General features: G+C 52.1%; 3 protein-coding genes across 3 annotated transcripts; all 3 read right to left on the bottom strand.

Moving 5' to 3' along the window:
- Positions 1 to 665: 665 nt before the first annotated feature.
- Positions 666 to 1,646, bottom strand: LOC135186362 (olfactory receptor 8I2-like). Its single transcript, XM_064164010.1, has one exon. It carries the CDS (start codon positions 1,644 to 1,646, stop codon positions 666 to 668), a length of 981 nt encoding a protein of 326 aa, XP_064020080.1.
- Positions 1,647 to 5,356: 3,710 nt separating this feature from the next.
- On the bottom strand, positions 5,357 to 6,325 carry LOC135186361 (olfactory receptor 5AU1-like). The gene has a single exon (XM_064164009.1). It carries the CDS (start codon positions 6,323 to 6,325, stop codon positions 5,357 to 5,359), a length of 969 nt encoding a protein of 322 aa, XP_064020079.1.
- Positions 6,326 to 11,597: 5,272 nt separating this feature from the next.
- On the bottom strand, positions 11,598 to 12,542 carry LOC135186037 (olfactory receptor 5G9-like). The gene has a single exon (XM_064163400.1). The coding sequence runs from the start codon at positions 12,534 to 12,536 to the stop codon at positions 11,598 to 11,600; it is 939 nt and encodes a 312-aa protein (XP_064019470.1). The 5' UTR covers positions 12,537 to 12,542.
- Positions 12,543 to 16,772: the final 4,230 nt, after the last annotated feature.

The raw sequence follows: 16,772 nt of genomic DNA, 5'->3' as shown, positions 1-16,772 counted from the left end.
TCCAGTCCAACCCCCTGCAGCCAGCAGGGTCACCCCCAACTAGAGCAGGTTGCTCAGAGCCCCAAACAACCTGACCTGCAGTGGTGCCAGGCATGGGGCAGCTCCCACCTCTCTGGGGCAACCTGGGGCAGGCTCTCAGCACCCTCAGGGGCAAACATCTCTCCCTTCTCTCCAGTCTGCATCTCCCTCTGTTAGTTCCAAACCATCACCCCTTGGCCTGTCACAAGAAGCTCTGCTCAGAAGTCTGTCCCCAACCCCTTGAAGCACTGAAAGGCCACCAGAAGGTCTCCCTGGAGCCTTCTCTTCTCCAGCCTGAACCTCAACTCTCTCAGCCTGGCCTCACAGCAGAGGGCTTCCAGCCCTGCCAGCATTGCTGTGGCCTCCTCTTGTCCCTGCTCCAACAGCTCCCTGTCTCTGCTGTGCTGAGGCTCCAGATCTGACCCCAGCACTGCAGGTGAGAGCCTCTTAATTCCTCTGCTTCATTGCCGAAGGCTCACACAGTGACTGAACCAAACTGAAGCTGTTAGAAGTGGCCAATTCGTTGTGCTGTTGGAGGAGCACTCCTGAGGAGCCCTGCACAGCCTGTGCTTGCTGTGTGACCTCCTTTTCTCCAGCAGTGACCCACAAGCAACACTCCTTCAGGACCTCCAAAGCACTGGAGAGCTTCAAATACCCTTCCAAATCCGGGGTAGCTGTGGCACCAGCTTCCTTACCCACACCCTCCTGAGTGCCTTCCTCACCTCCTTGTTCATCAGGCTGTAGATGAGGGGGTTGAGGGTGGGGGTGAGGATGGTGTAACATGCTGCAACCAGCTTTGCCTGGTCCCTCCAGCACGCCTGGCCAGGCTGCACGTAGACAACCACCCCCGGAGCATAGAAAGTGGTGACCACAATCAAGTGGGAAGTGCAGGTGGAGAAGGCTTTCAGCTTTCCCTTGGCCAAAGGGATCTGCAGGATGGTGTGGAGGATGTAGGTGTAGGAGAGCAGGATTACCAGGAAGGAGCTCAGGATGTTGAAGGCAGCGTGGGCCACCAGAAAGGTCTCGTTCACGCCGGTGTCGGAGCAGGAGAGCAGCAGGAGGGTGGGCAGCTCGCAGAAGAAGTGGTTGATGTTCCTGGCTTGGCAGAAGGACAACCTCCCTGCCAGGACAATGTGCAGCAGGGAGCTGAGGAAGCCTGTGGTGTAGACCAGCACCATCAGGCTCCAGCAGCTCGCCCTGGACATGGTGGTGGCATAAAGCAGAGGCTTGCAGACAGCCACGTACCGGTCGCAAGCCATCACCCCCAGCAGGAAGCACTCGGAGACAATCAGAGCAAGGTAAACATACATCTGGGCAAAGCAAGCCAAGAAAGAGATGTGGCTTCTCCCCAGCAGGAAGGTCTCCAGAGCTTTGGGGCTGATAGCAGTGGAAAGGCAAAAATCAATGAAAGCTAAATGGGACAAGAAGAAATACATGGGAGTGTGGAGCTGGGGGTCAGCGCTGATCAGCAGCACCATGGTCAGGTTGGCCAGCACTGTGCACACATAGAGAGGTAAGAAAATGTTGAAGGTGGTAGTTTGGAGCTCTGGGACATCAGAGAAGCCCAAGAGGATGAAGCCAGACCAAAGAGTTAGGTTTTCTCCAGCTTGTAGCTGCTGTGGGACCATTCTCCAAGGTGAACCTGCTTGGAAGATCAAGGAATCAGTGAAATAAAGCCCTGAGAGAGAAAGGCAGTGGAAACATCAAGGCTTCATCCATAAGTGGTGGGATTTAAGGGGGGGGACACAATACACAATACCCCTGCTTTTAGCCCCAGTTTTGGAGTCAGTGAGGTGAAGGAGCTATTAACACCTCTAGATGTTCACAGAGGATGACCCTGCTGTGGTTTAGCTGTGTTGTGTTGATGGCCCACCACTGCTCAGTGGTGCCCAGGGGCAGAGGGCACAAAGTGGAGTGCAGGAGGTTGCATGTGAGGCTGAGGAGAAGCTTGTTTGGTGTGAGGGTGCTGGAGGGCTGGAGCAGGCTGCCCAGAGAGGTTGTGGAGTCTGCTTGTGTGGAGAGCTTGCAAGTGGCCCTGGGCACTGTGCTGCTGGGCAAGCTGCTGTGGGTGCCCTGCTTTGGCAGGGGGCTCGGACTGGATGGTTTCCAGAGGTCCTTTCCAACCCCACCCTGCTGGGATTTGGTGCTGTGAAGCACACAAAGAGATAAGGCAATCGAGCCCCAGTGGAAGCAGTGTTGTGAAGTGTGTTAGGGGTTGAGGGGTGTCAGAGAGCAGCAGAGCCCTGGGCTGAATCTTCTCACTCTGCTTGTACTAAAACCACTTTCAAGCATGCAATTGGGTCAGCAGCTGCAGATATCAACCCTTTCTTTACCTGCTTTAGAAGGAGATGTTGGTAGATGTGGTGCCTGCAGCTCCTTCAGGAACTGTGACAAAGTGAAGCCACAGCAGAAGCTGCTCAGAAGATCACCCAGGCTGCTTGGCACGGGGGTTTTATCTTGGATGAAGTGTGAGCTCAGATGTTTGTGCACACTGCTCTCCCTCAGGACCCTCCTGCAGCTGATCAGTGTTTTGACCTTCTCGAGTCACTGTGCTAATGATGGTGATGATCATTTTGACCTGCTTGGCAGAGGTTCCCTCTTGATGCCTAACCCCTGCCCCAAACCTCTCTGGCTGCACCAACACCTCCAAGAGCAGCTCTGCCAGAGAGAGCTGCCCAGGCTGGCCATGCCACCACCTGGCCTTCAGAAGGGAAATGAAAGGAAGGAAAAGAGAAAGGAAATGGAAGAGGAACTTGTTTGGTGTGAGGCTGCTGGAAGCCTGGAGCTGGCTGCTCAGAGAGGTTGTGGAGTCTCCCCCTGTGGAGAGCTTCCAACCCCTCCATACCATTGTGCTCCTGCACAGGCTGCTGTGGGTACCCTGTTCTAGCCTTGAGCTCTGTGGTAAAGGGTTGGACTTGATGATCTCTGAGGTCTCTTCCAACCTTGATGATACTGTGATACTGTGTGATACTGTGATCTGCAGAGCTCCCTTCCAACCTCCCCACTCTCTGTGACAGCCAAGCCCAGGGCAGCTGGCTTTTATTTGCCCAACTATCAACACCTCTGTGTCAGTTGTGCCCTGAGGAAGCCCTTTGCCACCAGCAGGGAAAGCTGATGGACCATTGAAGGGTGCTGAAAACAAACCCAGTGGAGTAAGAGTCACACACAACCACTGCAGGGTGAGGGTTCTAATGCACAAGTCTTGTGAGGAGCAGCTGAGCAACCTGGGGGTGCTGAGGCTGGAGAAAAGGAGGCTGAGGAGAGAGCTTCTGGCTCTCTGCAGCTCCCTGCAAGGAGGCTGGAGCCAGCTGGGGGCTGGGCTCTGCTGCCAACAGGTGACAGGAACAAGTGACAGGACAAGAGGAAAGGGCCTCAGGTTGCCCCAAGGGAGGTTTAGGTTGGACGTTTCTTTCCCTTGAGGGTTGTCAATGCCTGTCCCAGGCTGCCCAGGGCAGTGGTGGAGTCCCCATCCCTGAAGGGCTCTATCAGAGCTGTGGAGCTGTGGTGCTGAGGGTCACGTTTTGGTGGTGCCCTGGCAGTGCTGAGTGAATTCAATGACCTTAAAGGTCTTCTCCACCAAAAAATATTCTATGGTTCCATGTTCATTATAAAAAATCCAAAGGAAGGCAAAGTGCTCCACTGAGACCTGCTGGGAAGATCCAAGCAGCTCTGTGCTGCACAGGCAGCATCTCCATCACAAGGTGACCCCAGGACACCAGCACCTTGGCTGGGGCAAAGGAAGACCTCAATCATCACCTCTTGGGTCCTTTCACTTCAAGTTACATTCACAGCAGAGGTGTCTCCATTTACCATGAACATTTTGATGGTCACCACACCACATCATGACCTCAAGTCTTGGTCTGGAACTCAAAGTGCTGAAGTTAAGCTGATTATTCATTTGAAATCCTCTTTCCATACTATCTGATGTTTATTGTCATCACACTTAACAAGCATTTACGTTGGATAACAGCTCCCTGCCCTGTTTGTGGTCACTCTCAGGTCTCAGGCTACAGCTGGGGAAAGCTTCATCCCTCCTAGGGCAGCATATAGCCTTGGTTCAAGGAGAAACATGTTTTCCAGGTGTCCTGCTTCCAGGTCTAATCCCTGCTTCTTCGAGGTGTGATATCTAACCCTTCTTCTTCAAGGTGCAATATCTAACTCTCCTTCTTCAAGGTGCAATATCTAACCCTTTTCTTCAGGCTGCAATATCTAACCCTCCTTCTTCAAGGTGCAATACCTAACTCTCCTTCTTCAAGGTGCAATACCTAACTCTCCTTCTTCAAGGTGCAATATCTAACTCTCCTTCTTCAAGGTGCAATACCTAACTCTCCTTCTTCAAGGTGCAATATCTAACTCTCCTTCTTCAAGGTGCAATACCTAACTCTCCTTCTTCAAGGTGCAATATCTAACTCTCCTTCTTCAAGGTGCAATACCTAACTCTCCTTCTTCAAGGTGCAATATCTAACTCTCCTTCTTCAAGGTGCAATACCTAACTCTCCTTCTTCAAGGTGCAATACCTAACTCTCCTTCTTCAAGGTGCAATATCTAACTCTCCTTCTTCAAGGTGCAATATCTAACTCTCCTTCTTCAAGGTGCAATACCTAACTCTCCTTCTTCAAGGTGCAATACCTAACTCTCCTTCTTCAAGGTGCAATATCTAACCCTTCTTCTTCAAGGTGCAATATCTAACTCTCCTTCTTCAAGGTGCAATACCTAACTCTCCTTCTTCAAGGTGCAATACCTAACTCTCCTTCTTCAAGGTGCAATATCTAACCCTCCTTCTTCAAGGTGCAATATCTAACCCTCCTTCTTCAAGGTGCAATACTTAACTCTCCTTCTTCAAGGTGCAATATCTAACCCTCCTTCTTCAAAGTGCAATACCTAACTCTCCTTCTTCAAGGTGCAATATCTAACCCTTCTTCTTCAAGGTGCAATACCTAACTCTCCTTCAAAGTGCAATATCTAACTCTCCATCTTCAAAGTGCAATATCTAACTCTCCTTCTTCAAAGTGCAATATCTAACTCTCCTTCTTCAAGGTGCAATATCTAACCCTCCATCTTCAAAGTGCAATACCTAACTCTCCTTCTTCAAGGTGCAATATCTAACTCTCCTTCTTCAAGGTGTGATATCTAACCCTTCTTCAAGGTGCAATATCTAACCCTCCTTCTTCAAGGTGCAATATCTAACCCTTCTTCTTCAAGGTGCAATACCTAACTCTCCTTCTTCAAGGTGCAATATCTAACTCTCCTTCTTCAAGCTGTGATGTTTAGCCATCCTTCAAGGTGCAATATCTAACCCTCTTTCTTCAAGGTGCAGCATCTAACCCTGCTCATCACATCAGGGTAGCCTTTCAGTTGACCAGGAGCTGTGGTTGGGCAGGGAGGAGAGGACTCTGCCTTTTGCTTTCCTCATGGAGTTCTTCATGTCTGTGTTTCTTAGGCTGTAGATGAAGGGGTTCAGCATGGGGATTGCAACAGAGTAGACTATGGAGACCACCTTATCATGCTCCAAAGGGTGGCTGGAGCTGGGCTGCAGGTACACAAAGAGGGAGCTGCTGTAGTACAAAGCAATGGAGACCAAGTGAGAAGCACAGGTGGAGAAGGCTTTGTGCCGACCAGGCGTGGAGCGGATCCTCAAGACGGTGGAGAGGACCAGCAAGTAGGAGGCTAAGATGAAGACTGTGGTGCTCAGGACGTTGAAGGCCACCACAGCAGAAATGGTGACCTCGCTGAGGTGAGTGCCAGAGCAGGAGAGGGCTAGCAGAGGGGGCCCATCGCAGAAGAAATGATCGACCCTCTTGGAGCAGCAGAAGGGCAGGTGGAAGATGGAAACGGTGTGGATGATGGAGCTGATCAGGCCAGCCAGGTAGGCACCGACCACCATCTCCACACAAAGCTTCTGGGACATGATCAGTGAGTAGAGCAGAGGCTTGCAAACGGCCAGGTAGCGATCGTAAGCCATGGCAGCCAGCAGGTAGCACTCAGCGGTGGCACAGGTGGCAAAGAAGAAGAGCTGAGCAGCGCAACCCGCGAAGGAAATGACCTTCTTCTCCAGGAAGAAGCTCAGCAAGGTTTGAGGGATGATGGTGGAGGAGTAGCAGATGTCCAGGAGGGACAAGTGGCTTAGGAAGAAGTACATGGGGGTGTGTAGGCATGGGTCGCTTCGGATCAGCAGGAGCACCCCCAGATTTCCTGTCAGAGTCACCAGGTAGACGGCAAGGAAGAGGACAAACCATGCCACCTGCAGGGCTGCTGGGCTCGGGAAGCCCAGGAGAACAAACCCAGAGGTAGCATTATCATTCACCATGCTGAAGATAGAAGCAGTTCAGCTGCTTGAGGTCTTCTTTGGAATGGGTTGCCCAGAGGGGTTGATCTCTTCCCCCAGGCAACCGGTGACAGAACAAGAGGACACAGCCTGGAGCTGTGCCAGGGCAGGCTCAGGTTGGGTGCTAGGAGGAAGTTCTTCACAGCAAGAGAGATTGGCATTGGAATGGGTTGCCCAGGGAGGTGGTGGAGTCCCCATCCCTGGAGGTGTTTAAAAGGAGGCTGGATGAGGCTCTTAGTGCCATGGCTTAGTTCATTAGGCTGGACTTGATGACCTTGAGGGTCTTTTCCAACCTGGTTAATTCTGTGATTCTGAGAAGCTGTGGATACTGCATCCCTGGAAGTCTTCAAGATCAGGCTTGAATGAGTCTTTGAGCAACCTGGGCTAGTGGGAGATGTCCCTGCCCATGGCAAAGGGTTTGGAACTAGCTGATCTTCAGGGTGCCTTCCAACTCAAGCTGTTGTATGATCCTTTCAAATGCAAAGGCTTAAATAGACCCAAGTCTGCCAAGAGTGTTCATTTTTACTCATCAAGCACCACTTGAAGTCAACAGAAGGCAGCTTCTCTTTGGAAGGTCTCAGCTTCCCAAGGCCAGTCTCCTCATTCAGCCTTCACTAAAGGGATACAGCTCCCTTAGGTCCATGTCTCTAGGCAAGGAAGGAGAGCAATTCCACACCATGCACAGACAAGCTTTGTGGCTGTCACACAGCTCCTCTCAAGCCATTTTCCCACCCAAGGCCATGATTTTCACAGGAAAACACTGGGAAAATGGAAGGATTCCTCTTCTTCGGAGTGCTCCCAGTCCTCACTTTGATTTGGATGTGTCGATGGATGTGGAGGTGAAAGATCAGTTGAGGCTCATCATGGAGAAGGCAGCAGCTCCTCAAAGCATGCTCTGCTACAGAGAGCCAAAGCAGGCATTGATTTTCCCTGGAGGACATTAATCATGGCTTGACAGAGCCACAGATCCCCACTTCAGAGCCACTGCTGCTTGCTGACCCCCTTCGAAGGGCTGAGGCTCCACCTGCAGCTCCAGACGTCTCGTTTCAGCTGTCCCATCAGCAGCATATCTCATCTCCTGGTGGTATTAATAGGGATTTAGACCTGGCTTCTTGCTGTCCACCTCCAGATGCCCGAGGCAAAACGACATCTGAGATGTCAAGGAGGTGCTGGAAGAGCTGTAATGAGAATCGAGCTGTGCGGCTGAGCCCTGCCCCGGAGGCAGCATCCACCTGTCTACATGTAGGCACTGGAGCATTGACCTGAATTTCACAGTCCTCTGGGGCTCAGCCTCCCTTCTCCTGGCTTCACAAGTCAGCAGCTCTGTGTGGAGTCAGGTAATGCTTGGACTTGATGATCTTGGAGATCTTTTCTGGCTGAAAAGATTCTGTGAGTCTATGGCCTGAGATCACAGCACCACAGACTGCTTTGGGTTGAAGGCATCTTTCAGGCTGATCCAGACCAACCCCCCTGCGGCCAGCAGGGACATCCCAAATCAGAGCAGGTTGCTCAAAGCCCCCAAAAAGCCTGACCTGCAATGGTGCCAGGGATGGGGCAGCTCCCACCTCTCTGGGAAACCTGGACCAGGCTCTCACCACCCTCAGTGTCAACAATCTCTTCCTTCTCTCCAGTCTGAATCTCCTCCTTCTGGTTTCAGCTGCCAACCCCAGCACAGCTCAGCTTAAGTGGAAAACCTTCCTCCAGGACCTGCTTGAGCCTCATCCCAGCTGAGTACCTCCAGGTCCCCTCCCAGAGGAGCTTATTATGGTGACTGGGGACAGCTCTGGCCTTGCAGGGATGAACTGCTGAAGAAACTGAAATGTGATTAGGTTGAGGGTTTGGGTTTTTTGGGGGGGTGAGGAGGGAAAACTGTGATCTCTATTGTCCTGATGTCATCCTGTTCTCACATCAACCACCAACCTCTCTCCAGTACATGGAAGAGCTTCAGCTTCTGCCAAGAGCCCCTCGTGGTCTGAGAAATAAAGACTTGGTGGGGGGTAGAGGGGAGAGGGTTTATTACTCTTAACATTTTGGGGTTGTTTCAGCACTGTTGCCTGTTTGGTTGTGAATTCCTTTTCCCTACTGCCTCTGAGTGCAAATCTCCAGCTGCAAACTCAACTGATGACGTCCTTGGCTTTGCTTTTAACAAACCACCCTGGGCAGCAATTAAAGAACTCAGGAGAGTTTTGCTTCAAAGGCAGAAATTGAGAGAGGGAAGATGAGAAATGAAAGGACCAAAGTGTGAGATTGCCTGAAAAGAAGTGAGGAGGCTCAAGCCAGCCCTGCAGTTTAACCAAGCAGCCTGGTTCCAAACACAGACCCAGTTCAGAACTGGTATTTTATTCACTTGGTTGCACAATCATAGAATCACAGAATCAAGCAGGTGGGAAGAGAGCTCCAAGCTCATCCAGCCCAACCTAGCACCCAGCCCTGGCCAATCAACCAGACCATGGCACTAAGTGCCCCAGCCAGGCTTGGCTGCAACACCTCCAGCCACAGCCACTCCACCACCTCCCTGGGCAGCCCATTCCAATGCCAATCACTCTCTCTGCCAACAACTTCCTCTAACATCCAGCCTAGACCTCCCCTGGCACAGCTTCAGACTCTGTCCCCTTGTTCTGTTGCTGCTTGCCTGGGAGAAGAGACCAACCCCATCTGGCTACAGCCTCCCTTCAGGTAGTTGTAGACAGCAATGAGCTCTGCCCTGAGCCTCCTCTTCTGCAGGCTGCACACCCCCAGCTCCCTCAGCCTCTCCTCACAGGGCTGTGCTCCAGGCCCCTCACCAGCTTTGTTGCCCTTCTCTGGACACCTTCCAGCACCTCAACATCTCTCTTGAATTGAGGAGCCCAGAACTGGACACAGCACTCAAGGTGTGGCCTGAGCAGTGCTGAGTACAGGGGAAGAATAACCTCCCTCATCCCATCAGGCCCCCAAGCTGCATCAGAACCTTAACCTTTATCCATCCAGACCTTGGCTTTCCATCCTTCCTGGGAAGAACCTCCACAGGAGAAATCTCCTCAAACCCAGTCTGTGAATCCTGTTGAGCCTGAAGAGGAGGCTGAGGGAGAGACCTCATTGCCTCTACAACTCCCTGAAAGGAGGTTGGAGTGAGGTGGAGTTGATCTATCACTTTGCATCAGGTGATAGAATGTGAGGGAATGGCCTGGGATTGTGTCAGGGGAGGGTTAGGTTGGACATGAGGAACCATTTCTTTGCTGCAAGAGTGGTCAGGTGCTGGACCAGGCTGCCCAGGGAGGTGGTGGAGTCATCACTCCTGGATGTGTCCAAGAGCAGTATGGACATGACACTCTGGGACATGGCTGAGTGGCCATGGTGGTGTTGGGCTGATGGTTGGACTCAGTGATCTCAGAGGGCTTTTCCAACCCAAACAATTCTATGATGCTAAGAGCAGGTTGAAAGGGGATCTTCTCCACATTCATCACTGGCCAAAGGGTCGGAGGCTAAGAGGATGGGGACAGGCTTTAAGGTCTTTTCCAGCCTAAATGTGTCTCTCTTTGGGGTGTGCCAGAGCAGGAGCAGCTGGACTATCATTTAAATGTCTGCTTTGCCCTCTAGCATCAGACTCAGGATGGAACATCTCACAAACCCACAGGCACCACTATAAACCTCTCTGGGTAGGTTCAAAACTGCACTCAAGTGCTGGCAGTGACTCTTCTGCTAACCCAGCAGGAAGGATCATGCCCAGGTGTAGAAGCAGAGTTGGTTAGGTCCTGGGCACAGTGACCACTGGACTGGTTTGCTCTGAGGCACAGGAAGAGAAAGCACCATGAAGCTGGGAAATTCCCCTCCCTGCAGGCTGTAAGCACTTGTCCTCCTCAGTGGAAATGCTACAGGCTGGCTGGAGCTGCTTCTTCCTTGCGTGGAGATAGATGGACTTGGGGGGGCTTTTGGGAAGCCAAACTGCTGCAATCACTGCTCAAATACCAACAGTTCTGGGCTCCCCAGTTCAGCACAGACTGGGAGCTGCTGGAGAGAGTCCAGGGCAGGCTCTGAAGGTTCTGAGGGGCCTGGAGCAGCTCTGTGAGGAGCAAAGGCTGAGAGCTCTGGGGCTGTGGAGCCTGCAGGAGAGCAGCCCCAGAGGGCATCTGCTCAGTGCTCAGCAACAGCTAAAGGAGCTGTGGGGGGCAAGAGGCTGGGGCCAGGCTCTTGTGAGTGGTGCCCAGGGCCAGGCCAAGGGGCAGAGGGCACAAAGTGGAGTGCAGGAGGTTGCATGTGAGGCTGAGGAGAAGCTTGTTTGGTGTGAGGGTGCTGGAGGGCTGGAGCAGGCTGCCCAGAGAGGCTGTGGAGTCTGCTTGTGTGGAGAGCTTGCAAGTGGCCCTGGGCCTTGTGCTGCTGGGCAAGCTGCTGTGGGTGCCCTGCTTTGGCAGGGGGCTTGGGCTGGCTGATCTCCAGAGCTCCCTTCCAACCCTACCACGCTGGGATTCTGTGTCTGACATTGTCACAGGATTTGGAGTCTCCTGGATGAGGACATTCACTTCTTTAGGAGAAAAAATCTAAGAGGGCAGGTTGAAGATTAGGAAAATAAACCCCAACCTAGTGAGAAATCATTTATTGACCAAACTGGAGCCCACAGCTCTTCCATCCCAAAGCTCTGGGCTCTTGTGGCAACAGCTGATCCAGCAGAAGATCTTGCACTGTCACTTCATGTGATGTTCCTGCCTCTGCAGGGTGAGGTCAGAAAGGTGCTGCCATCACCTTTATCACCACAGATACTGAGTCCTACAGAAATGCATCAGGCTCTGGACAATGAGTCTCATATTGTCACACCTACACAGGCAGCCCTCTGCACAGAGGTGCACAACTCACCAGCCACAGCTGCTGAGACCTCAAAGGTGTCTCAGAATCATTGAGGCTGGTAAAGAAACCTCCAAGTTCGTCAAGTCCCAGCCTCCTACCCAACCCCTCCATGACCTGAAGTAGCTTGTCCTGTCTGATCACAAGTTCTTCTACACCCTCCCCAAAGCAAGACTGACTACACAGCACCATCAGGCTGCTCGTGGCCTTCTCCGGGCAACCTCTGAGTAGAGTGAAGGCTCCACAACCTCTAGGATCAACCATCTCTGGAGTCTCCTTCTCTAGAGACTTTCCAACTCGCTCTGGATGTGCTCCTGTGTGACCTGTGCTAGATTCTGTGGTCCTGCTCTGGCAAGGGGGTTGGACTCGATGGTCTATAGAGGTTCCTTCCCAGCTCCTAACATTCTGTGATCCTCTGCCAGGTTTTATCAAGGAGGGTTCAAAGCCTGACTGTGATTTTTTCTGCTGTTCTCCTCAGGGCATCCTTCACCTCCTTGTTCCTCAGGCTGTAGATGAGGGGGTTCAACATGGGGATCACCACCGTGTAGAAGATGGAGATGACTTTGTCGGTGTTGAGGGAGTGGCTGGAGCTGGGGCGCAGGTACATGAAGATGGTTGTCCCATACAGCAGGGTCACTGCTGTCAGGTGGGACGCACAGGTGGAGAAGGCTTTTTGCCTTCCTTCAGCTGAGCGGATCCGCAGGATGGCAAAGGAGATGAAGAGGTAGGAGACCAGGATGGTGGAGATGGTGCCAAGCTCAATGACTCCAGCCAGGGAGAAGAGGATCAGCTCGTTGAGGTAGGTGCTGGCACAGGACAGAGCCAGCAGAGGAGGGACGTCGCAGAAGAAGTGGTTGATGACGTTGGAGCTGCAGAAGGGCAGCCTGATGATGAAGGTCATCTGTAGGATAGAGTTCAGGACCCCCCCAAGGTAGCATCCCAGCACCAGCCACAGGCACAGCCTGCGAGTCATGATGGAAGGGTAGAGCAGGGGGTTGCAGATGGCCACGTAGCGGTCCAGGGCCATGGCAGCCAGCAGGAAGCACTCCGTCGTCACAAAGACGATGTAGAAGAAGGCTTGGCCCATGCAGCCAGCAAAGGAAATGGTCTTGCTCTCTGACAAGAAGTTCACCAAAGCCCTGGGGGCAATCACAGAGGAGAAGCAGATGTCGACAAGGGAGAGGCTGCCCAGGAAGAAGTACATGGAGGTATGGAGCCGTGGCTCGCCGCGGATCACCGCCAGGATCCCCGCGTTGCCCAGGAGGGTGATGGTGTAGGCGAGCAGCAGCAGCACAAAGAGAGCCACCTCCATCTCCACCTGGTCGCTCAAGCCCTGGAGAATGAATTCAGTCACAGAGGTGTGGTTCTGCTCTGCCATCCAAGGCTTTGTGCCTACCAAGGACAGAGCCTGGAAACGCAGGACAGCAGAGCTGTGCCTTCGGTTACTGGAACTGAAGTGTGGCAACTGGGAAACGTGCAGCCAGGCTGCTTGGCTGGGGAGCTGGAGCGAGAGGGACTTGCCCTGCAGCCATCTCTTTGAGCCTTTCCTCCTCTGCAGTCCAAGGGAAGAGGAAGGCTCTTCCAAAGGGAGACCATTCCAGCCTTCTCAAACACCTTCCCCACCTGTAGCAAGTCCTTGCAGAAGGTCTCTCGCTGCAGGCAGAACCTTCAGGCACATCCATCCGTGTGGCAGAATCTCATCTTGGTGTCTTTGCTTTCACCAGAGGAAGGGAGTCTCAGCAGAGCCACTCTGAACCTTTGTGGAACGGTGACACCTACCCGTGGCTGGGGTCACCTCCTCTAAGCAGCTGCCAGGGCTCTTCTGGTTTGGAGGACACTGCAAGCTGAAGATGTCTGTGCAGCAAATCAAGGTGGGTAGCCCTTGAAGCCGTCCTCCCAGGTTCCAGATCAAGCAGAAGGTTTCTCCTGAGCCTTTGAGAGCTCAGATGAAGTTCTTCACTTGGAGCAACATTTGGCTTTTACAGGTCTCTCTGCAGGTCTTTGTGGAGCTCTGCTCAGGGAGGAAAGGTTTGTCACGGCTTTGGCTGCTGTTTTGGTCTCCAAGAGAAGTGAATCTTCACTGGGTCACACTGGTGCTAATAAAGGCTTGGGCAGGTCTGGCAAGGGAGGAGGTAAAATCCTCTGCTAATTATTGTCACCAATAACATGTCACAACACTTTGTAGCCTCCAGGGACAGCAAAGGTTCAAACGAGGATGAATCATTCTTCACAAGCTCCTCTGAAAGTCGAGGGGGAGGTGAGAAGGTGCATCCAAAGGATAATTTAGTCCAGGTGTTTTAGACAGCTCTAACTGGATGCCTGGAGCAGATGGTTGGGGTTATAGGACATGAAGGCTGACCCAAGCCTCCAGGCACTGAATGAGCCCAAAACCCATCCATTAAACCACATCTTTCCATCTCCTCAGATGCCTTTATTTCTTGCTCCTTTTTGAAGAGCCAGGTCTTTCTGCTGCTCCACCTCCATTACAAGACCAATGGACCCACCACATCCTGTCCATCCCATTCCCACCCTGCCTCCACTACAGGACCAATGGACCCACCACATCTTGTCTATCCCATTCCCACCCTGCCTCCATTACAAGACCAATGGACCCACCACATCCTGTCCATCCCATTCCCACCCTGCCTCCATTACAGGACCAATGGACCCACCACATCCTGTCCATCCCATTCCCACCCTGCCTCCATTACAGGACCAATGGACCCACCACATCCAGTCCATCCCATTCCCACCCTGCCTCCATTACAGGACCAATGGACCCACCACATCTTGTCTATCCCATTCCCACCCTGCCTCCACTACAGGACCAATGAACCCATCACATCCTGTCCATCCCATTCCCACCCTGCCTCCACTACAGGACCAATGAACCCATCACATCCTGTCCATCCCATTCCCACCCTGCCTCCACTACAAGACCAATGGACCCACCACATCCTGTCCATCCCATTCCCACCCAGCCTGTTCACCCCATTTGCCCTGGAGACACCAGGTTTCAGAGAGGCACTCCACAGCAGAAGGGTTGTTGGCTCTTCTGGGCTCTTCTCTGAACCTTGGCAGCTCAATACAGTTCTTTGTAGTCTTTGAGCAGAGAAATGAGAGGAACAGACTGAATCTAGCCATGTGGAGGAGCTGCTCAGCCACCACTGATGGTGCACGAGGTTGGACTTCATCTCCCCCAGCTTGTCTGATCTGTGTCAGTGTCAGTCAGTGGACCTCTCCTTCTGATTGAGGGAGAGAAACTGTGGAGGAATTGTCTCAATATCCCTTGGTAGAGACTTCAGGGCAATTTTGAGTCCCACACAACCACAGTGGTCAAGAAACACTCTTCTGGACACCAGCTTCCTCCACTCACTGCCTTTTCCTAATCAGTCTTCTCAGGGCTGCCTGCACCTCCCTGTTCCTCAGGCTGCAAATCAAAGGGGTTCAATGTGGGAGTCAGTCAGGATGGTGTAAGAAAGGCAATGTGGGAGTCAGTCAGGATGGTGTAAGAAAGGCAATGTGGGAGTCAGTCAGGATGGTGTAAGAAAGGCAATGTGGGAGTCAGTCAGGATGGTGTGAGAAAGACAATGTGGGAGTCAGGATGGTGTAAGAAAGGCAATGTAGGAGTCAGGATGGTGTAAGGAAGACAATGTGGGAGTCAGGATGGTGTAAGAAAGGCAATGTAGGAGTCAGAATGGTGTAAGGAAGACAATGTGGGAGTTAGGATGGTGTAAGGAAGACAATGTGAGAGTTAGGATAGTGTGAGGAAGACAATGTGGGAGTCAGGATGGTGTAAGAAAGGCAATGTGGGAGTCAGTCAGGATGGTGTGAGAAAGACAATGTGGGAGTCAGGATGGTGTAAGAAAGGCAATGTAGGAGTCAGAATGGTGTAAGGAAGACAATGTGGGAGTTAGGATGGTGTAAGGAAGACAATGTGAGAGTTAGGATAGTGTGAGGAAGACAATGTGGGAGTCAGAATGGTGTAAGGAAGACAATGTGGGAGTTAGGATGGTGTAAGGAAGACAATGTGGCCAAGAGGAATAATGAGAATGGCCACCTGGGTCTAGCTCAACATTTCACCTCCTACACAGCATCTGCTCTGTGCCTTCCTGGGGACACCAGCCAAGGAGAAGGTCAACAGGCTGGGGATTTCCTAGGAGCAACCAACCCTTTTCTTGGTAAGTTCTTCATGCTGTTTGGGTTCTGGAGCTCTGAGTTACATCTCACCCTTTCTTTTTTTCCTTTCACTTGCCTTTTTTTGTTTCCATCCTGGTAAAACCTGCCCTGAGAGGACTCCTGGGCTTTCCTCCCAGGAGAACAGCAGGAACCATATGGGCAGTGCCATCACCCACCAGCTCAACAGTTGGAGCCTGGCGAGGAGAGCATCTCCACAGCAGCTGGGTAACAGAGCTTGGCTGCATGCTTAGATGCTCCTTGCCAAGGCTCACTCCTTGATTCCCACCACTCCACTTCAAGAGAGGCACAGGAGGAGCCGTAGCACCAGGACAAAGCAGAGCTTCACCTCCATGTAGGTTTTCTTCTCCACAGCCTCATCTCTTCTTTTCTGGACTCTGCTGGCTAACAACTTCTCCAAGTAGGTTACCTCCATGTAGGTTTTCTTCTCCATGTCCTCAGCTCTTCTTTTCCTGCACTCTGCTGGCAAACAACCATCTCCAAGTAGGTTTCCTTCATGAGAATGGTGAGAGATGTCTTATGCAAGCTGTTGTTTTATTTAGGGGGCTAAAGCAAGATGATTTGTGACAGTAAGGATGATTCTTTTTCTCATGTGATAAAGAGATCCAACATTTTGAGTTGTCCTTAACTCCTTGAAATGACCTTTGGAATCACCACAGTTGCAAATGGACTCAATTTTCAGGTGAGCCTCTTGTCCACAGGGTTTAGGATGGAGCTCCTGGAGCTTTTAAAGGAAGATATCCTGACTGTATCCACACATATGATCCATCAATAAATAATGAATCCACTGATCCATATCTAATAGCTTGATAAATGTGGTTTGAAGGCTGGAATCAACATTAGAAGCCAAGGAGAAATGTCTGCAGGTCATTCCATGTTGGGTGATTTCCAGCATAGGTTTATTCCCTGGTAAGGAAACACAACCACAAAAGAGCCCACACAGAATTGCCCACACACTTTGTAGGGTGACAAAGCTGGTGAGGGGCCTGGAGCACAGCTCTGGGAGGAGAGGCTGAGGGAGCTGGGAGTGTGCAGCCTGCAGAAGAGGAGGCTCAGGGCAGAGCTCATTGCTGGCTACAACTACCTGAAGGCAGGCTGCAGCCAGGTGGGGTTGGGCTCTTCTGCCAGGCACACAGCAACAGAAGAAGGGGACACAGCCTCAAGTTGTGCCAGGGGAGGTCTAGGCTGGATGTTAGGAGGAAGTTGTTGTCAGAGAGAGTGATTGGCATTGGAATGGGCTGCCCAGGGAGGTGGTGGAGTCTCTGTGGCTGGAGGTGTTGAAGCCAAGCCTGGCTGGGGCACTTAGTGCCATGGTCTGGTTGCTTGGCCAGGGCTGGGTGCTAGGGTGGGCTGGGTGAGCTTGGAGCTCTCTTCCAACCTGCTTGATTCTATGATTCTATGATTTCACTTGGGGCCA

Source organism: Pogoniulus pusillus, chromosome 24 (genome assembly GCF_015220805.1).
Source record: "Pogoniulus pusillus isolate bPogPus1 chromosome 24, bPogPus1.pri, whole genome shotgun sequence".
Lineage (NCBI taxonomy): Eukaryota > Metazoa > Chordata > Aves > Piciformes > Lybiidae > Pogoniulus > Pogoniulus pusillus.
Note: the sequence above shows the minus strand (reverse complement) of the source record. Positions and strands in the feature narration are given on the sequence as shown.